Here is a 23652-nt window from a genome sequence, read left to right as displayed (position 1 = left end):
GTGCGGAACAGAGGCCTCGTGCCAACTGCGCCGCGAGGCCGTCATCTTGGAGGCGTATCCTCCAGCTCCACGCCAGCTTCAGAGGACTGCAGGTCTCGCTGCTGCCTGAGTGAAACCTCATCAAGGACCCTACGCCAGAGCCCCCAGCTGAGCCATCCCCAGAATGGACCTGCAGAAACCATGTAAGATAATAAATGTGCATTGTTTTAAGCTGCTATATTTTGGGGGTAATTTCCTACACAGCATAGGTAACTACTGCAGTGGGTGTATGGATGAAGTGAAGAAGAGAGCAAAGAACCCTTTCTAGATCCGATGCTATTCAATTGGTGAAAATCCATCACCTTGACCTAAGAGCTATGGCCAAATTGCAGTAAGATACTGTGATAAAATGGTTTCCTCCTTTTCTCTGCCCAGCTGCTACTTTTTGTGTCACAAGCATGGCAGGGTTTGTCCCACCATTTAGCATAATTGCCCAGAATATCTGTGATGAAATTTGAGAGCAATACTGTTACTAGGAGAAGGCTGGTAGCCTGGCTATGGAGAAGCCGCCAAGAGTGAAGTTTGCGATAAACTGTTTGGCCTTTGGTTCTTTGTCCTGAAGGGTCAGAAACTGTATTTTATCAGAATATTCAGAACTTGTAGACTAAATTGACAGACTCAGGGAATAACTATACAAACTAAATTCACATGAGACGGATGTATCAGTCAGAAAGTTTCTCTAAATGTACTACGTGCGGAATGGAATTCTGGCTCTCATCCAGAGTTCCTCCTTTTCCTGAATGATAGCTTGCAGGCCATATTAGCAATCAAAAGGTGGTTCAGTTAAGCTTGCAATTAGAGCCAAAAGTGGCATGTCTCAAGGTATGTTCTTCCCAAGCCACAGCAAGTCTTGATAAACTGATACTCCCTGAAGTAGAGGACACTTTGGGTCACTGACGGTCACATCTCTTGGATTCAGTACCTCCTCTCTGTGGTAACACTGTATACACACTGTCATATTTTGTTTCTCCGAAGTCTTGGTAGGTTTCTGTTCACATTTTCTTTCCTCAAATGAGTTAACATCAACTAAAAACCACAGTGTACCTGGGAAACATTGAGGCTCGTCTCACCACATGTTAATTTAATTAGTTTAATCTCTGAGGGTGTCTTATTACCAAGTCCTTGGGAGGAATCTCACTGTTGTCTTCACACTACCTGTACTGTTCAGACCAGAGGACATTTATTAGCATATCAGAGCTTGTCCAGAGATAATATTTTAGAACTGGCACAGCATTTCAAAGGCGGTTTTGTAATTTCTCATCTTTTATCTAGAAAATGAAAAATGAATAAATAGAAGTTATCAAAAATAGGGCATTTATGTGATGTTCTCCTTTTTCAATCCACTATATGCAATAGAACAGTTTGCTAACTTGAGTCATGAGTATTCTTACCAAAATCAAGTCATTCAAATTTGGAACAAAGGCTGATGTGTACTTGGTCAGTTTCAGAAATTCAAAAGTAGTTTTTTTTTTTGCTGAGGAAGATTCGCCCTGAGCTAACATCTGTGCCAATCTCCCTTTATTTCGTCTGTGGGTCACCGCCATAGCATGGCCACCAATGAGTGGTGCAGGTCTGCACCCCGGAACCAATCCCAGGCCACCAAAGCAGAGTGCTCTGAACTTAACCACTAGGCCACGGGGCCAGCCCCTCAAAAGTAGTTTTTACTATCCACAATTAAATTTCAAGAGAAAATATTTTAGTATTTAATGTCTTAGTATTAATCAACATTGCTTAATTCAAAAGTTGAAAAGTATGTTCCATTCAACGTATGCACTTAAATTATTTACAAAACTTGGAATTACAATAAAATCCTCAATATTCTGCCCATTATGTAATTAGATAAACAGAATTATATCAGGTTAATAATTAGTGATTAGTAATATGCCAAAATAACTTCATAAATTTATAAATATATCAAAATCTCTTTTAGTTTCACTGTCCTCAGAAACCAGGAATACCACTCAGTGGTCATTTATTTGTCATTTTCATCAGACGGCATTCTTTTTGACTTTGTAGTCTCCTGAATACTTCTTTCCCTGGTTACTTTTGTGTTAGGAAGAAGAACAAAAATTTTTCTCTTGGAAAGAAGTCTAAATTAATTCAGTAGCTGCTGAAATTTCACCTGATACTTTAAATAGCTACAAATCCACAAAAAGATAAACACATTAGCTTTACTATAGCTAGTACACAATAAAAATTAAAAGAGCTATTTTGGGAAAGTTAATGCAAGTAGAAAAACCAATTCAAGTATGTTCACTAAAAGTACTGTCATCAACATTTTTATTTAGTTTAGTATATGTTGGAATATAAATACATAACAATATGCCCTTTCTTATCATGGGTAGTCTTCTATATAACTAAAATTTGTAGCCAACATTTTAAATAACAAAAGAAAAGTAAACTAAATCTGAAAATTATCAGGAGAAAGAATATAGGAAAATAATACACTGTATATAAATTATAGAGGATAGTTACAATGACAATCCATTACTTCTCTACCTAATTCAATTTTACAGAATAAAGTCAACATGTATTATTCTGTGAACTGCTAAGAGTGCATAAACACTGTGGCCCCTTCAAAAGACAGTGGTCAAAGACAAATGTTATCTTGACGTCATACATTGTTCTTAGTTCTTAACTGGAGTTGAGCTTCCTTTCATAGTCTTCTTTAGGTGGTGGTAGTTTGGCAAGATTTTCATCAGGAAATCCAGCTGTAGTGTCTGGGGCTACAAAGATAAGATAATTAAGAATTAACCAGCAGACGGCTGGCCCCGTGGCTTAGCAGTTAAGTGCACGCGCTCTGCTACTGGCAGCCCGGGTTCGGATCCTGGGCACGCACTGACACACGGCTTCTCCGGCCATGCTGAGGCCGTGTCCCACATACAGCAACTAGAAGGATGTGCAGCTATGACATACAACTATCTACTGGGGCTTTGGGGGAAAAATAAACAAATAAAAAAGATTAAAAAAAAAAAAAGAATTGACCAGCAGAAAGCAAAGAGTACCAGGTAGAAATGATTATCACTACATTGTGGAATTACAGGTGATTTTCACCAACTTATTTTAGCTTACCTTTTTTTTTTTTTTTAATTTACAATGAACATATATTAAGTTTGGTAATAAGAAGCCAAAATATTTTATATATAAAATCATATATGATTCAAGTTTTCAACCTTACTTTTGTAGATTTCACCCTGGCTTCTAAAAAGTTAAACAGTTCCAATTACAGAAGACAACATAAGTAAAATACTCAGAGTACACTGCTTTCCACACGACCTCACAGCACACAGCTGTGATACGCATCTGATCTTCATTCTCATATACCAGCTTTGCCCAAACTTCCCTCATTGCAAAACTTGCTTAGGGTAGTAAAAAATATGGATTTTTAGACTCTTGCCCTAGACGCTCTGATTCAGTAAGTCTTAGGAATCCTTTTTTTTAATAAGGACCTCTATGTGATCCTTATCATCAGTGAAATTTGGAAAACGGTGTTGCATACTACTATGTATGAAACTTCAGATACTCCTGCTCACTTAATTCTAACCTCCCTTTCCCCACTCCAGCTTCATTTCTCTCTCTTCAATCATTTTTGTTGTTGTGCAGAAAGTTAGTGAAAAAATACTGGATTTGTTCTTATTTCCTTTTTAGTCTATAGAAGTAATACTTGCTTATAATAATAATAGCAAAAGCCAACATTACAGAAATAGAATAACCCAGAAAGAACTGGAGTTTTAATTTCTGACAAAATATGGCTAAGAATCAGAGGCAAAGTGATAAATGTCTTAAAAAATATTTTCTTTTAGGAGAGAAGGGAAGGAGGCTGGGTAACTTCAGAAAAACATTTAGTATGCCAAGCAATGAGGCTCAAAACTTCAATCAGAATGTCTTCTGTCCAAAGGAAGCCCCAAATGCCCTATCTTATTCATCTCCTTCTCCAAAATGAAACTCCTAATACCGACTCTTCATTATTCTTGGTTATTAGGAGGGGATAATTTCTCATAAACCAGGAAAATATCCAAACATGTTTGCATATTCACATAGCTGTGTTTATTTTCAAGCCAACTTTGTTAGTATAGACAGACCCCAGTTGGCTGTCCAGTATAAATTTGGTAGGGTCATTCCTTACCCTCGAAGACTGATATTTTAGGAGTGAATCAATATAGTTCATAAGGTTTGGTGATGCATCTTCAGTGAAAACCCATAACACCAGGAGTAACATCTCTGGATTTTCTTTTCCCATAATCAATTTGTCATTGTCATCTTTGTATATATTTTTATTTATTTATTTATTTATTTTGGTGAGGAAGATTGGCTCTGAGCTAACAACTGTGCTCATCTCCCTCTATTTTCTATATGGGACGCTGCCACAAGATGGCTTGATGAGCGGTGTGTAGGTCTGCACCTGGGATCTGAGCCTGCGAACCCTGGGCCGCTGAATCAGAGCGCACCAACTTAACCACTACGCCATCAGGCCGGCCTCTACATATTTTTGATATAAATTCTAGTTTTAGGAATGTGTCTCTGATGTTTTACTTTAATCATTTGCTTTTTAAATAGCAAACTTGCTGCCCCATTAAAACAATTATGTGGTATTTTGGGAAAATAAGCAGCCCTAGAAAGAACTCTTTTTCAAGTGAGGTTCTAAGTACGTACCTGTGGTCGCTCAGTCTGCACCCGACGAAGGCAGTCTGCACCATAGATCACTGTATTCTCAGGGATGACTTCAAATGTATTCAGGTTGCAACAAGCCCCAATGATGCAACCGCTTGTCAATATTACATTTCTGCCTACATATGCTGCAGCAAAAACATAGAAAGAACTGCAATTTAAGACATCAAATGATTAGAACACTTTTTTTCTGAGATGATTTAAATATAAACATGCAAACTGGCCTTAAGAAAAAAATTAAAGAAAATACTTCAGTTTAGAGTTTGTTTTGGTCCACATAACGACATTTCGGTCAATGATGGACCGCATGTAGGATGATAGTTCCATAAGATTAGTACCATATAGCCTAGGTATGTAGTAGGCTATACCATCAAGGTTTGTGTAGATACACTCTGTGCCACTCACACAGCAACAAAATCGCCTAAAGATGCATTTCTCTGAATGTATCCCTGTCATTAAGTGATGTATGACTGTACAGCATAGAGGCAGGCACCAGATGAGTATTAGATGGATTCAAAACAGAGCTCTGCTGCTGGCTGGCTGTGTGACCTTGGGAAAGTCACGTAAATTCTCTGAGAAAGTTTATCTCTAAGATGGAGAGACCATCCTGTTTCACAGTTTGCTGTAAGGAACAAATGAGATAGTAAAGTGCTGAGCACAGTTTGACACATAGTAAGTATATAATAAACAGGAAATGACAATGATAATAATAATAATAATTGGTAATCCAAATTAAAACAAAAACTATTAAGTAGATTAACAAAAAGTCTAATTTTATTATTTAGAAAAGGAAGCATTTTCTTTCATGCCAAAAACCATTATTTTAAATTAGTCTCATCGTTCAGGTTCTTTCCGGACCTTAGTGGGACAAGCTCTTGGAGCTGCTTCCCAGTGGTGGTGACTTTCCATGACCCTCTGCCTAGCCCCACTTACGATCAGTAGCTTCCATTTCTTTCTGACTGGCTAGGGTAAGGTAGTCCTGAAATTTAAGAAAGCAAAGTGCTGGGTAAACTGATTTTTCTTTCTTTAACTCTACAATAACATTAATCAACTAAATTATCACTGACACTAGTTTTCAGTAGAAATATTTTTTAAATCTTTCATCTGAATTTTATGGTTTAATTCAATTCTTTTTTTTTTTGGTGAGGAAGATCAGCCCTGAGCTAACATCTGCCAGTCCTCCTCTTTTTGCTGAGGATTGGCCCTGGGCTAACATCCGTGCCCATCTTCCTCTACTTTATACGGGACGGCGCCACAGCATGGGTTGACAAGTGGTGCCTTAGTGTGCGCATGAGATCCGAACCCCGGGCCGCCGCAGCGGAGCGTGTGCACTCAACCACTATGCCACTGGGCTGGCCCCTAATTCAATTCTGATTTAAATGTACACAGCTGAATTTTTAATTTAATGTATTAAACACATAACTAAATTAGGTTCCTTAAAAGCAAAGAATTAGTCTCACAGCTATTTTAGTCCACTTCCAGCCACGCCTTCCCTCCAACCACATCACTCTGCCATAATTTGTACTTAGGTAGTTTTCCAGGACACCACAAAGAGAGAGGAGGTAATCACTCTTCACAACAAAATTCCAAACACAGCTTACCTTTTGATTCAATAACATTATTATCTCCCATTTTCATGGCTTGGGAATCTGTAAGCCAGAGGTAAGGAAACAGTAAATATGTTCATCTTTTTTCTCTACTAATTTACTATGCCTTCATCCTGCACCGGGGCAGTGGACAGAGACATGGGAAGGCCACGCAGGCTCAGCCTGGCCAGAACTCCATACAGGGCAGTTGGAAAGTAAAGTTTTAATCTTTAAATATAAATATCTCTAAGTATAAATAATGACTTCTATGTTTTTCAAAGAAATGAGCACCTTATATCCCAAGTTGACAGTAATATATTTTCACAATTGTTTTATGAAAATTAAAACTACCTATCACTAAATCACTTAAAGATAACACTGTTAATGGTTTGATATACCTTCATGTAAATATATATAATTCTCTTTATATAACTGGGAATCAAACTGCATAAACTTTTGCATCTCACTTTATTCGGGTCACTTAAATTTGCAAGCATTATTCTGTACCATTAAAATCTTTAAAAATATAATTTTTTTTTTTTTTTGAGTAAGATCGGCCCTGAGCTAGCATCTGCCAATCCTCCTCTTTTTTTTTTGCTGAGGAAGACTGGCCCTGGGCTAACATCCATGCCCAACTTCCTCCACTTTATATGGGACGCCGCCATAGCATGGCTTGCCAAGCGGTGCGTCGGTGCACGCCCAGGATCTGAACTGGCGAACCCCAGGCCGCCGCAGCGGAGCGTGCACACTTAACCGCTTGCACCACCGGGCTGGCCCCCATAAAAATATAATTTTAAATGACTGTGCTTAATAATCCTAATAGTCGTGCTCGCTTCGGCAGCACATATACTAAAATTGGAACGATACAGAGAAGATTAGCATGGCCCCTGCGCAAGGATGACACGCAAATTCGTGAAGCGTTCCATATTTTTATGTGTGTGGTGATGGGTTGTAATTAGTATTTTGGTGGTGAACATGATGTAGTCCATGCAGAAATAGAAGTACAATGATGTACACCTGAAATTTTTACAATGTTATAAACCAATGTTACTGCAATAAACAAAAAATTAAAAAAAAAAAAATAGTCCTAATAGTCCATTTTACGCTTGTAGTTTATTTAAATATTTTGCTATCATTAAACATTTAGATTTTTCCCTCCAAGTATTTTCTATTATAAAATGTTTTGCTGACAGCATGAAAAGATGTTGTTATCTTTTTAGAGCACAAAATCAAGCAAAAGAACTGGTGATACTCTAGGGGAAGAAAAACAAAGAATGAAATATTTTCATCCCCATCCACCATTTCCTTGCATCAGACAACATACTGTCAACCTAAAACTACAGAAATCAAATGGATAGAACTGTGGTTCTTAAGTCAGGATAGAAGCCAGGATTACTCTGTTTCTGTGTCTACTGCCACTCATTGCTACCTGTCAACAAGTTGTAGCAACAGGAGCAAGACGGCACCTAAAGATGTGTGTGTGTGCGTGTGCACACACGAGCACGCACGTGCACACGCCCCTGAAAACAGCATGCTTCCTTTACTCTATTGGGTTATCCAATGGAAGAAAGGGGGTAATTTTTTTGAGGTACTGAAAATAAGTCGTTTCAAAGAGCTGGATGGCCTGGTTCTAAAAATGTAATTTATATATTTTATTTATATATTTGTATTTTATGTAATATATTTGATAGGTAAACTATGACAACTTCCATGGAGGAGATTTGGATACTAAAAGAGAGCTGGGAATGATTTGTCTTAAATTATTGTAAAGGATACAACAGCCAACTTCAAACACATTATTGGTGCCAATGATCATAGGTTTGGGTTCTGGATCTTCAGCATCAGGGGTGATATTATCAGGATGACTATAAAAGGAAGAGATAGATGGTCAAAAAGTCAATAATGCAATAAGAAATTCTCCTGTTTTAAAATCTGGGCTCTTTCAATTTTACTTCCATGAAGCTTAAAATATGTAACCATGTAAGTAATTTCTTAATCCAAGTGACTTATTTATCCTCTATGCTGGAGAAGACTTGATTCTGAGTTGAAAAAGAACTACTGAGATGTAAAGAAGTCCTAGGTGTGTACAGAAGGTCAGCCTTCCTTTGCTTATTTTTTAAACTCAAAGCCCAGAGGGCCTTTCCCAGGACAAAGTAAAAAAAGATGTTGGCTATGACTTTTAGCTTGTTAAACTAGAAACAAAATCATGCTCAACTTGAAAATTTTCCATTCTTAATAATCAATCATTTGAGATTGTGAAACATAAACAGATATTCACATAAAATAATTATTTTATGCTGTAACATAGTTAGTTGAAGTATTTGGAACATAAAATGTTTGTGGTCTAAGAGGAGGAAGCCATTTTAAAATGGTATTTTATCTCTGACAGTTGAGTTACTGCAGAATATAGCTATTGTTAATTGACTTACACTAAAGGTGCCAAAACATATTTTAAAAAGAAAGTGCTTAATATAGTAAGAAACTCCCAGATTCTAAGTAAGCATTAAGACAAATCAATCTCTTTATCACAGTTAAATATTTTCCCAAGGTCTTTCTTACAAATTCCATACATTGTTGCTATAAATTAGGTATAAGCTTGAATTTCCTGCCAAATTTTTATCTAGAAAGCTTTACAAATGCTTATGAAAATTTCATAGGTATTACAGTCCAGTTCACTAAGATCATGTACATGTTCTAATATTTTATTATTTTTTTAATCTTTAAAGTTTAAAAATTGCCACTAGGACTCCCAATTTTTCAAATACAATTCTGGGTGTACCCCTACAAAGCATATGAAAATATATATCAGAGTTAAGTTCATGTGCCTGGGCATGAGTAATAATAACATGTCAGCCAGAACCAAGAAATCCAACCAGAGACTCTCTTCAGGGAGGTCAGCACAGCCCTTGAACGTTGGAGGTACTCAGGAAACGTCTGCTTAAGGAACAGAAGAGGTAGTGACCCGTGAAGGAAAGATTATCAGACTGAGCGTCAGAGATTCTAGTCCGCCACCAACGAGCTAGCTCACCTTGGACAAGGCTCCTCACCCATCTGGTCTTTGGTTTCCTCATTCACAAATCACTTGTGTTGAAAAAGATCCTTAATGTTGAATCCTTAATGTAACTTAATGAAAAAGATCTCTAGTTCTAAAATAGTGGGCTTTCCAGATGTCAGTTGTAAAAGGTTCCCATAAATAGCTGAAATTAATAAAAACACTCTGTGGTCCTTAGTTCAGAGAATCTATAAGAGTCTTACTCACGCATTTATGATAAGTGCCTGTTCTTCTATTAGGTTACCTTCGCCAATCACTATGGGCCCGGCTTCTGCAATAATTCGTGCCTTAGGGTGGATCACTGTCCTAGGTCCTGTTAAAAGTATAGTGAAAAGAAATTATTGGTAGACGCTTCCAACAGGAGGGTAGGAGGTGACCGAGGGGCTGAGGCTGTTGGGAAGAACACCTTCTAAAGTACGTGCCAGACACCACACTAGGCACTTTACCAACGTTATCTCCTCGGCTGTTATCAGCAGCAGTTAGTGCCAGCTCTCAAGCCACGGTGAGTGGAGACAGCACAGGCTCTGGAGCCAGACAGCCCCGGCTCACTCTCTATTTTGAAGCCTCTGTTATCTCAGTGGTGAAATGGGGGTGGTGATAATATCAGTCTTGCAGGGTTGTCATAGGATTAAATGAGATAATGTTTGTAGACACAGTATTCTGGCACATAGTTGGCAATAAAAATTAATTCCCTTCCTAGACATGTATATGGTGACTGACAAACAGTAATGTACAACCATAATTTCACAATGTTATAAACTATTAAGACATCAATCAAAAAAAATTAATTCCCTTCCTTTCCCTCAGAAAGGTAAGGCTCTCTTTGCTTACGACGCTGGTGCTTTCAATGCTAGTGAACCCAAAACACTTCCTTATGCTAGTGTACTACAGGATCAGTCTTTTTATTAAGTGATTAAGAGGAAATATGGGCAGGATGGGAGTCAGAAAACATGGAAACTAACCTTAGCTTTGTTACTTTGTCACTGAGCCTAACCATGAGCCTAACCATTGGGAGTAGGCAGAGCTTCTGCTGACTGGTCTAGGATATGATTTTAACCAGTTAAAGGTTGAAAAAGGTAAAGGGAGGCAGTGGAAGGAGCCATGTGATTATTGGAGTCCTAAGACTCTGATCCAGGGAGACCTGTGGCAGTGACCCCAGTCTCAAATCGCAGGGAGCAGGAAGGGGTCTCCTCGCATCCACTTCACGGTCAGGGTGGTGGAGGCGCCGCACTGCCCAAGCTGGGACCTTGATTCTGGAATGCCAACACACTCCCTCCCCCGGCTTTTATTTACCCAAGGGCCTAGTATTTTGCTGATAATGAAACCACTGATGAGAAAACTAACCTCATTTTAGCCTCTCCCTCCAACACCACCCACCCAGCCCCAATACCGAGGCTATTCTGATTGGTAAACAAGGGGACAGGAAAGTAACTGACTCTGAAAGTAAGAGAGGGTGGGCAGAGGTGTTGACAGAGGTAGGGAGGGAGTCAGGAGATGACAGTGTCCACGAAATTCAGTATTCAATTGTATAAATTGTTAATTTATTCAATAATCATTATCTGCTTGTGACAGGCAAGATGCAGTGCTGTATGTTATAGGGAAACAAAAAGGAATACATGCTATTTTTGCCCTTTTGAGCTCGTTTATCTTAAGAACTAGAACTACTTAACCCACTCAGTCACAAATGTATTAAATAAGGAGGTGTTCCCAGTGCCCAGAGAATTGGAAGGAACCTCAGTGCAGCCTATTTTCTTCCTAACAATGAAGAGCTGGAGACGGATAGAGGGCGGCGCCCAAGACAGGATGCACAGACAAAGGACAGAGTCTGCTAAGAAACAACATGCGAGTGGCTGTTATTTCTGTCACCTTTGGCTCCCCAAATCCTCAGCTGCTGAAGTTAAATTTCCCTGGCAAATTCTCCTATTAAGGAGAGGAGATTTCAGGATAGAAGACGGATCCCTGCGAGGCTTCTCAAGATGACCATGACTGTGAACACGTGGGTCTTTTTTCTTTGTTAAAAAAATACACACACAAACCTTTATAAAAGGAACACATGCTCATCACAAAAAATCCAAACAAAGCAAAAAGTGAAAGATCCTCCCCTCACGCTAATCTCATTCCCTAGTGGTAACTGTTCTTAGAAGTTTAGAGTATATTATTCCAGACTTAAGTACTACTGTACACTTAAGATCTGTAAATATCACTGTATATAAAATATATTTCATTAGAAAGTTAAAAAATAAATTCAACATGAAGGAGAAAAAAATACAGATTACAAGCACATACTTTTTTTTAAAACCAAGGAATAGTACTTATTATTCTGCAATTTTCTTTTCTCATCTAATAAGTCACGGTGATTTTCCCATATAAGTACATCCAGCTAGCTATTCTTTTTAATGGCTGAATAGTATTTCACTTCATATTGATATACCATAATTTATTTAACAAATCCCTTAATAATGGGCATTTAGATGTTACCACTTTTGGGGGAGAAAACAGCTAAACAATGCTGAAACAAACACTGGATTCCCTTGAAGTGAGAAATTTCTTACAGGTCTTCCAGCTACGTGAACCAATTTAAATCTGTAGTTTGCACAATACCATATTTACATTTTGCTTCAAAATATTCTATGATAAAGGGACACAACCTCTCTACTTTAGGTTCTTTGTAATTAAAGCCCCAGCTAGCACCACACCCCTTTTCTAGAAAGTCTAGACTCTGGCCTCTATTAGTTAAAGGCTATGCGCTTATTCTCTCAAATGCCTCAGTTTTCTCATCTATAAAAAGATGAGATCTATAACAACCTGCCTCATTGGGTTGAAGTGTGGATTATATGAAATAATGTTTGAAAGGGCCATCAGGGGGTCTGGCCCATAGTTCTTAAAAATGGGAGGTTCACCAGTATCTGACACTAAGAGCTAACAAATAACTTCGTCATAGTAAGCAAAGTAACTCCTTCCGATCTGAGAAACAGAAGAAAAGGGTCTGCTTTACTTCTCTGCTCAGGTATCAGGGTAATATCCCCTTCTAACTGAGGGGGAAATTCCACACCTTCTGGTAAGATAGTAAAAAAGATTAATAAATATATTTTCCATACTAGCATTAAAAATCTTAGGAGGAAGAGATCATGGCTGCAGTAGAAAGCAGATCCCTTGCCCCTACTAGCTACGTAGCCCCCAGAGGCACTAGACCTTCCGCTGGTCCTCAAGCTGTAGCTTTTGACTACAAGCAGACTTGCTAGAAGCTACCTGAGAATAGACTAATAACACAAAGGTACCCACTGGGACCTGTGTTTCTTTAAAAGTTGCTCTAAAGTGTAGCTTTGCAAAGAATTCACTTTTCATTTTTCCCTTTCAAAAATGATATAATACATGTTAATTATACAAAAAACAGATAAACAGAAATTTAAAAAAATTAAACTAACCCCAAGTCCCATGTCTTTTTACACAATATTTCAAAGTAATGCCTGGGCTATTTTAACTAGATGTTTTATTATTGTTATTATTTTTATCATTATTAATGAGTTAGTAAATAACTGGAAAACTCCTGGCGAGGAATCTGAGGGCCTTGCCCTGGCATATACAGCATTATCACCAGCTTCCGTGAGACCTGTGTTTCAGACGCCAGCTCCACCTAGTGGCAGCATTGCCAAACTACAAGTCCTGGTATTTCAGGGCTGCAATTACGTAAAAAGTGCAAGTATCAACTTTGAGTGTGGAGTGACAGCAAATGTCCCCGGCAACAATAATCTGAATAGTTCCCCTAAACCTCTTGCAGGTCTTTTCCGGGCAGAGACTAGAGAGGTCAGTATACACGAACTTCAGTATATGTGGCTGCTAAGACTTTGGTTTGTACTAACAACGAAGTAGCAGAAAGAGAAATTAAGAGTGCAATCCCATTTACAATTGCAACAAAAAGAATAAAATACCTAGGAATAAACTTAACCAAAGAGGTGAAAGATCTGTACACTGAAAACTATAAAACATTTCTGAAAGAAACTGAAGAAGACACAAAGAAATGGAAAGATATTCCGTGCTCTTGGATTGGAAGAATTAACATAAAGATGTCCATACTTCCTAAAGCAATCTATAGATTCAATGCAATCCCTATCAAAGTTCCAACAACATTTTTCACAGAAATAGAACAAAGAATTCTAAAATTTATATGGAACAACAAAAGACCCCGAATAGCTAAAGGAATCCTGAAAAAAAAGAACAAAGCTGGAGGTATCACACTCCCTGATTTCAAAATATACTACAAAGCTATAGTAACCAAAACAGCATGGTACTGGCACAAAAACAGACACACAGATCAATGGAATAGAAAGGAAAGCTCAGAAATAAACCCACACATCTATGGACAGCTAATCTTTGACAAAGGAGCCAAGAACATACAATGGGGAAAAGAAAGTCTCTTCAACAAATGGTGCTGGGAAAACTGGATAGCCATATGCAAAAAAATGAAAGTAGACCCTTACCTTACACCATACACAAAAATTAACTCCAAATGGATTAAAGACTTGAATGTAAGACCTGAAACTATGAAACTTCTAGAAGAAAACATAGGCAGTACGCTCTTCAACATCGGTCTTAGCAACATCTTTTCAAGCACCATGTCTGACCAGGCAAGAGAAACAATAGAAAAAATAAACAAATGGGACTACATCAAACTAAAAAGCTTCTGCACAGCAAAGGAAACCATCAACAAAACGAAAAGACAACCTAACAATTGGGAGAAGATATTTGCAAATCATACATCTGATAAGGGCTTAATCTCCAAAATATATAAAGAACTCATGCATCTCAACAAAAAAACTAACAACCCAATTAAAAAATGGGCAAAAGACCTGAACAGACATTTCTCCAAAGAAGATATACAGATGGCCAACAGACACATGAAAAGATGTTCAAAATCACTATCAGGGAAATGCAAATCAAAACTACAATGAGATATCACCTCACGCCCGTCAGAATGGCTATAATTAACAAGACAGGAAACAACATGTGTGGGAGAGGATGTGGACAGAAGGGAACTCTCATACACTGCTGGTGGGAGTGCAAACTGGTGCAGCCACTATGGAAAACAGTATGCAGATTCCTCAAAAAATCAAGGATAGAACTACCATATGATCCAGCTATTCCACTGCTGGGTATTTATCCAAAGAACTTGAAAACACCAATTTGTAAAGGTACATGCACCCCTGTGTTCATTGCAGCGTTATTCACAATAGCCAAGACTTGGAAGCAACCTAAGTGCCCATCAAGGGACAAATGGATAAAGAAGATGTGGTATATATACACAATGGAATACTACTCAGCCATAAGAAACGATGAAATCCAGGCATTTGTGAAAACATGGATGGACATTGAGGGTATAATGCAAAGTGAAATGTCAGAGGGAGAAGGTCAAATACCATATGATTTCCTTCATTAAGTAGTAGATAATAACAACAATAAACAAACACATAGAGACAGAGATTGGATTGGTGGTTACCAGAGGGGAAGGGGGGAGGGTGAAAGGGATAATTCGGTACATGTGTGTGGTGATGGGTTGTAATTAGTATTTTGGTGGTGAACATGATGTAATCTATGCAGAAATAGAAGTATAATGATGTACACCTGAAATTTTTACAATGTTATAAACCAATGTTACTGCAATAAACAAAAAATTAAAAAAATAAAATAAAATAAAATAATGATGATGAGAAAAAAAAAAAAAGACTTTGGTTTGTGAACTTCCTAAAGAATGTCCTGCCTCAGGTGAGGGAAGCGCACAGCGCGGCTTTGTCTGCACGGTTGGTGCTGGAGGTCAGCACAGGGAGCCGGGCCACCGAGCACTACGCCAAGACCCGGGCAGCAACAGCACACTGAACCGTGGGCACAGTGTGTTCCATGCTTTTCTGCATGCAAGAGGCACTTTTACAGAGAATGGGTCTGAATTCAAGCCAAGTTTTAGGGTCTCAGGGTTAAAATGCTTTAAAAATAAAAATCTGTCACCATGGAAAGTTTTTTTAAAAAGGCTGTTGTGAACTTCTTGGAGCTCTTTCTGGCAGGGTAGTTTGTATATTTTCTTACCAAATGTGCTGAAACTCTGTTTGGCTTATCTCCTTGTTTGGATAAATGTGTCTAGATTTGGAGCTGCCTTACTGGCTGATGACTAATTTTTCTAAACGGTTGGCTGGCCTTGATACAACATAGCCAGAAAGACATTCCTTGCATCAAATTTCCATTCCCCTCATTAGGTAAAGGACATTTTTCCTGTCTATCTTTGCCACAGACAGCAATCATTGTGTACATTTTCATTTGTCAATAAACAGTTCAAAAAGCCACAAGCTCTCTTTTGAAAATTAAAACAATTCATTTGACCCGTAAGCTGAAGTATCTGTAAGAACTGCTTTATATTTGATTAATTTCTCAAGTCTGCCTTATTGAAAAGATTTCCACAATAAAAGGGAAGCTTTTGATTTATATTAAAAACTCTAATGGAGAGAAAGACAGAATAAGGGGGACAAAGTGCTTCCATCATAAAGCTTTTCCATTGTGCCTTCACATTTGACGTCCCAACCAAGCCCTGTCCTACCACCAGGAGGCTGCCTTTCACCCTATAATAGGACCCCGGTGCTTAGAGGTACCTTTCTGAAATGTTTTCCAGCTTTCAAAACAAAATTTACAGGAAATACTGCACGGCCCAAGAATCAAGGCAGCCTAATTAAAAACAGGCTTGATACTATGAAACCTTATTTACCCAAATTATAATTAACAAGAGAGTTGTTATTTTTCCCAAGGTCTGTTTCCCAGCAGCCTCTAATGAAAGGGGCCAGGCTTCAGCAGAGCCTCAAGTCATAGGGTTTCTGGGTAAGGACAATACTTCAAAGCTTCAGACTAGTTTCTTTGATAAACCAAATATCTAATTTTCTAGGAAAATGGAAGATTAGGTTTAAAATTCTACTTCATTAAAACAAAGCAAAGGAAAAATTACTTTCTTCCCAAAATATTTCAGAATGGAATAATCTGGTAAGAGTATAACCAATTAGGGGATGGAAAGTTATGCATAACATCCTGAAAAATCTATTAATTAAACTACACTTCAGTTTATTGCTACTTAACCCAGAAAACAGAGCTCATTAAGTGCTCAAATCTCCATATCCATAGCATAACAGAAAAAGTTTTTAATTATTCCAGTAAATTAAGCAAAACCAAAAACAATAAAAACCATAAATTGAAAATTAAAACATGGTGGGGAGAGTGAGTTTTAATGATAATTTATCTCTACTCTGCTTTGACTTAACTTTATATCTCCCAGCAGCTTTCTAATCTGATGTATTATATCAGAAAAATGAATTAATAGTAGCCAAAAGATTAGAGCTATTTCATAAGAAATGTAACAATGATAGAAATGACTATCTAAATACCAATTCTGGAAAATTTCCATTTTTATACATACAATTAGAAATAAGAAACACACATAATGAAAATGAGATAAGAATTGTGGAAGACAAAACACTGGGTAACTATATCACTTCTGAATCTTTTCCTTAATTTTTAAAATTGAGATGTTTCTGTAAAGTATCTGAGCAAATTTTGTTTTAAAAAACTGGGTCAAAAATAAACATAGCAAATATTAACTTAGATCCATTCTATGATAAACTTCAAACTGCTAATTTTTTTTTTTTTTTTTTTTTGTGAGATCAGCCCTGAGCTAACATCTGCCAATCCTCCTCTTTTTTTGCTGAGGAAAACCGGCCCTGGGCTAACATCCGTGCCCATTTTCCTCCACTCTACATGGGACACCGCCACAGCACAGCTTGCCAAGCGGTGCATCGGTGCATGCCTGGATATGAACCGGCAAACCCGGGGCCGCTGCAGCGGAGCGTGCGCACTTAACCGCTTGCGCCACGGGGCTGGCCCCTCAAACTGCTAATTTTTAAAAAATTATTACCACTTCTTTTTTCTTTTTGCTGAGGCAGATTAGCCCTGAGCTGACATCTGTTGCCAGTCTTCCTCCACTTTATATGTGTGTCGCCGCCACAGCATGGCTGACGACTAGTGTAGGTCTGCACCTGGGATCTGAATCCACGAAACTGGGCTGCTGAAGCAGGGCGTGCTGAACTTAACCACTAGGCCATGTGGCGGGCCGCTTATTACCACTTCTTATGCTATAATCCATCATTGAAAATCTGTGCTGAACTGTCATTTTATATTTTAACCATCAGAGCTGTGCACTATCAGCTAGTGGTCAAAAACTATACAGAAAGTAGACTTAAATACTGTACATCCTTACATAATGTCAACATTTAGGGAAGGCTGGAGGATAACAGGGTAAAGAAAGTGGAGGAGCACAGAGTAATGCAAGACAGAGGGAGAAACAGGACAGTGAGTGCTGACTCCAGACACCCCCACGCCCCAATCCAATACAGTGGTTGACCTCTCCTTTTCACAGGATAAAGCCTTTACGGCTATTCTGGAAGGGCTTCAGCAAGTAACAGGTGTTACTTCAAATCTGAAATGAACACACACAGTGTATACCTGTATGTACATCTATGCTTGTAGAGATATCTATACTATCTATTTATCTGTTATATAGTAGATGTTGTATACTTTTGTTTAAAATGGGGAGAAAATAACAACAATAAACAAACACATAGAGACAGAGATTGGATTGGTGGTTACCAGAGGGGAAGTGGGGAGGGAGGAGGGTGAAAGGGATAATTCAGCACATGTGTGTGGTGATGGGTTGTAATTAGTATTTGGGTGGTGAACCTGATGTAATCTATGCAGAAATAGAAGTATAATGATGTACACCTGAAATTTATACAATGTTATAAACCAATGTTACTGCAATAAACAAAAAATTTTTTTAAAAAAGTTAAAAAAATAAATAAATAAAATGGGGAGAAAGTAGAAATGAAAAGGGAAAGTTTATATAATTAGCTACATTATGTTAGTCTAACTTTTCTTCTAATTATAGAATAACTTGTGAGCTAATATTAGATGTTATTCCTTAAATCACGATGAAACCATAAAAACACCAGAATAAAAATAATGCAGAAGAGCATTTTGATAAACATGTGGCTGTCATAATTTCTCCTCAGAAAAAGTTTGCAAGCGGTTTAAGAGTTAAGGAAGAGTTAACATACCACTGAAAAGAAACACAGTCACCTTCTAAACTTTGAAACAGTCAATTTAAAAAAATTAAATAAATCCAACCTGGCCAATTCCTAATGATGTTCCATAATACTGGCACAATCTTCATCAGTTTTATAAGACATGATGCCTAAATTGGTGGGGGGCTTAGACTTCCTAAAATTTATAATTTTTTTTTCTATTAGCAATTCTGTTAGTATAAAGGAACAAGGCATATTTTCTCTCTGAAAATGTACTTTATTCACTGAGAGCTCTACTCTGGTAACATGCAGCTGCTAGTAAGGACGGGCTCATGTTAATAAAGCACAAGGGCACCATATCCAGGGAAAACATATGTAAAGGAACGAGTGACTAAAATGTGAGTTTGGGGGAACTTAATCATATTCATATAAGCAAGTTGCCATATGTTAAACTGTTCATTTGATTTAAATGTTGGACCTCACTGCTAGCAAGACTACACCGATAAGATTTAACAGTGCAATTAGCCAACATTTATTGAGTGCTTATTACGTCTTAGGTATTGGGCAATGACTTTCACAAACATTCTTATTTAATCCTTCAAAAACCTATGAGGTAGGCACTCCCATTTTGCATGTGACAGAAACTGCTAATTGCCACCAGATATCCATTCTTCCCTTTTCCTTGTCACAGAACCCTGTCTTACTGGGGGCACCAATGCACCCAGTTCAGACTACGTCTCCTAGCCTTCCCTGGCAGCTAGATGGGTCCATGAGACTAAGTCCAAGGCATCAGACACACAAAGGATTGTGCGGAACTTTCAGGAAAACTATTTAAAGGGAGCTACTCAACTGGGAGGTGCACCCTTTTGTCTCCACTCCTCCCCTTTCTTATCCAAGACCACTCTTGGTGCTCTAACCATCCCATCCAGGCCTGCAAGGCTGGAGCTCCTGGACACTCAACTGACCAGCCCTGAACTGCCTACCTCTAGACTTTTTATGTAAGAGAATAAAAATAAAAAGGTGGTATGTTTAAGCCACCCCTACATGCAAGTGAACCTAATCCTGATACACCCAATTATACAGATGGGGAAAATGGAGGTTAGTGAGGTTAAATATTATGTCCAAGGTAACCCAGCAGGTAAAAAGCAAGGATGCTAACCCAGGTCTGTCAGACTCCATGGTCCATACTCTTAATAACTATCCAGTAGAATGCAAGCTCCACAAAGGCAGTACCTTCATCTGCTGTGTTCACTGGTGTGTGCTATGCACAGTGCCTGACACATAGTAGGTATGCAATAAATGAATGACTTCATTATACTGCCTCATTAGTTTATCAGATAGGAGTTTAAAAATAGACTTCACTATACTAAATTCTCTTAGAAATATTAAACACTTATGGAAGAAATACATTGTTTTGTCAATAACATTAAGACATCAGTGAAACAAACATAGAAGATAATAATTAATTGTAAAGCACTGAAACAAATTAAATCACATCACTTCTTGAGAAACAACACTAATAAACAATGTTCTTACCTATAGTTACATCACCCCTGATTTCACTTTCGACACAGACAACTGCTCCAGGAGCAATCTTCACACTGTATAGGAAGAAAAAGGTAACACTCATCATGGGTAAGGTTTAAAAATATTGCTATAGAAGCTATCCTGCCACTGCAGTGAGTAAAAGGTTAAAAAAAATTGATGAAAAATGAAAAGTAAATTGTAAGAGGGCAAGGTTTAATATATTATAAACTTCTCAGGTGGCATACTATCCACTGCAAAAATCTTATACGATGCTTTATTAAAATGCTTGAGAAGAAAAGAGGCGTTGGATTCTTTTAACACCAGCATTTTTTTTTTTTTTTTTGGTGAGGAAGATCAGCCCTGAGCTAACATCTGATGCCAATCCTCCTCTTTTTTCTGAGCAAGACTGGCCCTAAGCTAATATCCGTGCCCATCTTCCTCTACTTTATATGGGACGCCGCCACAGCATGGCTCGAGAAGCAGTGCGTCGGTGCACACCCGGGATCCAAACTGGTGAACCCCAGGGCCATCGCAGAGGAGAGTGCGCACTTAACCGCTTGTGCCACTGGGCCCGCCCCACCAGCATTGTTTTTAAATAGCAAATAGAAAACAACCTAGATATCCATTAGTAGGGGGCTGGTTAATAAACTGTGGTACACTATGGACTAATATATAGTCATAAAAAAGAATGAATAATCCTTTATGTAAAAGCTTGGGAATGGTCTCCAAGCTATACCGTTAAGTCAAAAAAGCAAAGCCAGAAGATGGACGTATATAATATGCCACTATTTTTCTAAAAAGGAGGAAAAAAAATGTATACTCAAAATAAACAGCAAGGTAATAGTAGTATAGAAATCAATGTAGAAATTTAAAATTCATAAATATTTCTATTTATTCTCTCTATAGAAAACTGCTTATCAAGTGATATAAATTGTAGTGCAAATTGTTCAAAATCAATAATTTCCAAATTATTGATGCTTTTTGATATTCTGCTGTGATCTTTTGACATAGCTGAATCTAGCTAAATGCTGCCTTAGCCATGAGCTGACGTGAACAACTGCACCAAATGACTTCCCCATTAAGTTGATAATCACTAGATAACTTGTTCTCATTAAGTAAAAAATTTTTCGTAGTAGTAATGGTATTATCACGGTGTTAAAATATGCAATTTTATTAAGCCCTAGTCAAATAAATTAGGCTTTATAAAATGCCTTTTGTTTTAGACCCTATTTCCCACTCCAATTTTCCATTCCCTCAGCCTCCCTCTATGATTTTCTTAATGAAAAGAGTATTATCTAACATTTAATTTGTCAAGGACAAGTGAGGATAGGAGCGATTCACAAGCGCCCCTGTCTTCAGTTTTACGCCTAAGGGAGAGGCCCCACGCAGTCCGTGTCACAATCAGCATACTTCTCCGTGAAGCAGGAAATAATTAAATTCACCACTAGACCAACTAAAATGTGGTCCAAACATCTCCGTGTGGACTCCACTGCACCTCGGAGTGCTGGGGCGGAGGGGGAGCAGGCAGCCGGGAGGAGAAAGCTAAGCCAAAGAGCTAACTATTAAAATAACAAGTCAACAATACCTTCATCTCCACTGTACACTACTATATACTGTACATAATATTCATAGGAGATCTATTCCTCTTTAGCTTATGAAAAAAGATCGCAGTTACCTGCCTAAATGAAGAAAAGCCTAAACTTTAATTTATGGCACCAGAAACAATGATTGTCGGTTTTTTCAAAAAGAGTCAGCAGAGGGTGCTCAACACCGCTGCTTCTGGAAACAGTGTAACTAGCTTTTTTCTCATCCAAGCCCTTCCTCTCCGCCAACAGTGCCTAGCAATGAGACTGCTGGAGAAGCCAGAGTCCCTGTTCTCACACGTTTGCAAAGGAGCCTGTCCAAGCCGGGCAGAACGGCTCCAACAGTTCTAGTCCCGGCGCGGCCCCGTTTTTGACAAGCGACGGTGCATCAGTTTATACAAACACACAGCGCCCATGACAGGCAGGAAGGGACTGGGGTGTGGCCAGCACTAACGTGGGGGTCCCGGCGCACAGGGCAGAGAATGCAGCTCCCAGCCGTCGGTGGAAGCAAGCGCAGCAGAATGGAAGGATGCGGGGGACCCTCTGGGTACCGAGAAGGGGGCGAGGCCATTCTCTCCTCGGAGCTCCGCCCGGAGACCCCTTCCGCGCAGGCGCCTTGGGGAGGAGGGCTGGCGAGGTGACGTTGGGACGAAGAACAAAAGCCATCCAGGCACCGATTCCGCAACCCTTCCCAGGCCTTCCTAACCCCACTCCATCGCCTCCTCCCTCAGCGGACGCCAGGTCTGGGCCTTAGGAACCATCTAGGCCGAGCGCCCGGGATAAGATACCATCTAAGTCCCCACCACTGGCGACCAGGAACAGGCTCCACCCCAGCGGAGAGTGGAGAATAGGGTTTTCTCAAACAGCAGACGCACCTCTTTTGAGTCTTCTCCGCCATGGTTTGGCTCCGTCTGCAATTGGAGCCGAGATCGACACAACCGCCTGGGTAAAGCGATGATCTCTACAAGCGATTGGAGAGCCTGGCCGGATTGGGAGGAGGCGGGGCCTGCCCGCGGGGGCGGGGCCGGAGGGCGGGGCCGGCGCGGGCTCGCGGTGGCTCCTCTGCCCGGGTGGGCAGGATTGTGCAAGGCGGCGGTGGGTGGCCGCCGGCTGATAGCGCGGCACAGGGATCGAAAACTCGGATTTAAAACAGCTGTTTAGTCCAATCCAACGCACATTATTAGGACCTCATTATACCTACCGTTCATTTTCAGCCTCCTTTCTGGTCCCTACTCCTTAAGATTCCTCCTGCTAGGCCCCGGGCCCTTTTCCCCATTCAGTATGAACTCATCTCTTCCTGGGTGAGCGCATCATTCCCATAAATGAAGTACCCTCTATCTGCTGGCTTTCTCAGGTTAATATCTCTAGTTCTGTCCTCTTTGCCAAGCTTCATCCCTGAATCTTCGATTGCCTACTTGACATCTCCCCTTGGGTGTGGTGGGGCCCAGGACAGGCCACCTCAAAATGTTCCACAGTGGCATATTGATTATTTTGAGTTAAAGTTACTTAAAAAGCAGAAAGGGCTTTCTGACTCTCCTCTCTCAGTTCCCCCTGAAAGCAGGAAATACATCTCCCATGTGAAAGGTGCTCTCCCTGCATCCTTGTCACCAGAGCTAGGGGATTCAAGGCTGAGAAATCTGAATAAACAAACCGTGCTAATTTACTACCTCAAGCCTAAACTCTGCTTAAATTCCTCACTAGTTACATACCCCAAACTTAAGTTTCTTTATCCTGTCAATTTTTTCACAAATTTATGTTTCTTTGTGCAAAAGATATATATACTGCCTGTTTTGTTCACTCTCTGAGCATCGTTTCTTTATGGTCTCCAATACGTATGTATTAAACTGGGTTTTTCTTCTGTTAATCGGGTCTTGTGTCAATTTTACTGTTAGTCCAACCACAAGAACACAAGAGGGGAGGAAAGGGGATTTTCCCCTGCCCTGACAGGTGCCTCAAAGTCTTATCAAACCTAAAACGTCCAGAACGGAGCTTCCGATTTACCCTCCCGCCCTCTCTCCATCTCAGTAAAGGAATCCACCATTCACCCAGCTGCTCAAGCCAGAAACTCAAGAGTCATCCTCGGCGCTCCTCAC

The 23652-nt window shown here is 39.3% G+C and overlaps 1 protein-coding gene and 1 non-coding gene across 3 annotated transcripts; one reads left to right on the top strand and one right to left on the bottom strand.

The window, feature by feature from the left end:
• Positions 1–1115: 1115 nt before the first annotated feature.
• DCTN6 (dynactin subunit 6) lies at positions 1116–22519 on the bottom strand. 2 transcript variants are annotated; one of them, XM_087418476.1, is made up of 8 exons: positions 22435–22519; positions 19986–20050; positions 9553–9658; positions 8070–8158; positions 6309–6356; positions 4693–4835; positions 2660–2765; positions 1116–1307 (listed from the first exon to the last, which is right to left on the bottom strand). In XM_087418476.1, the coding sequence occupies exons 1-7, from the start codon at positions 22455–22457 to the stop codon at positions 2667–2669; spliced, it is 573 nt and encodes a 190-aa protein (XP_087274602.1). In that variant the 5' UTR covers positions 22458–22519; the 3' UTR covers positions 1116–1307; positions 2660–2666. The 2 variants fall into 2 exon arrangements, with proteins under 2 accessions (XP_087274602.1, XP_004428874.2); XM_004428817.3 differs by lacking the exon at positions 1116–1307 and having other exon boundaries at positions 2303–2765.
• On the top strand, positions 7119–7225 carry LOC147913343 (U6 spliceosomal RNA). Its single transcript, XR_015548891.1, has one exon. It is a non-coding gene; the product is annotated as a U6 spliceosomal RNA (small nuclear RNA).
• Positions 22520–23652: the final 1133 nt, after the last annotated feature.

This window comes from Ceratotherium simum, chromosome 28 (assembly GCF_057802395.1).
Source record: "Ceratotherium simum simum isolate JZ-2026a chromosome 28, ASM5780239v1, whole genome shotgun sequence".
Taxonomy (NCBI): Eukaryota; Metazoa; Chordata; class Mammalia; order Perissodactyla; family Rhinocerotidae; genus Ceratotherium; species Ceratotherium simum.
The sequence above is the reverse complement of the archived record's forward strand: the minus strand, read 5'-3'. Positions and strand labels throughout refer to the sequence as shown.

What these genes read in the sequence shown, in the direction of transcription:
- DCTN6 (XM_087418476.1), bottom strand. Translation starts at nt 22,457, where the DNA reads ATGGCGGAGAAGACTCAAAAGAG. An exon ending in TAATGTTATTGAATCAAAAG is followed by an intron (nt 4,836 to 6,308) that starts GTAAGCTGTGTT and finishes TTTTTGCTGCAG; the next exon opens with CATATGTAGGCAGAAATGTA. An exon ending in TGCAGACTGAGCGACCACAG is followed by an intron (nt 2,766 to 4,692) that starts GTACGTACTTAG and finishes TTATCTTTGTAG; the next exon opens with CCCCAGACACTACAGCTGGA.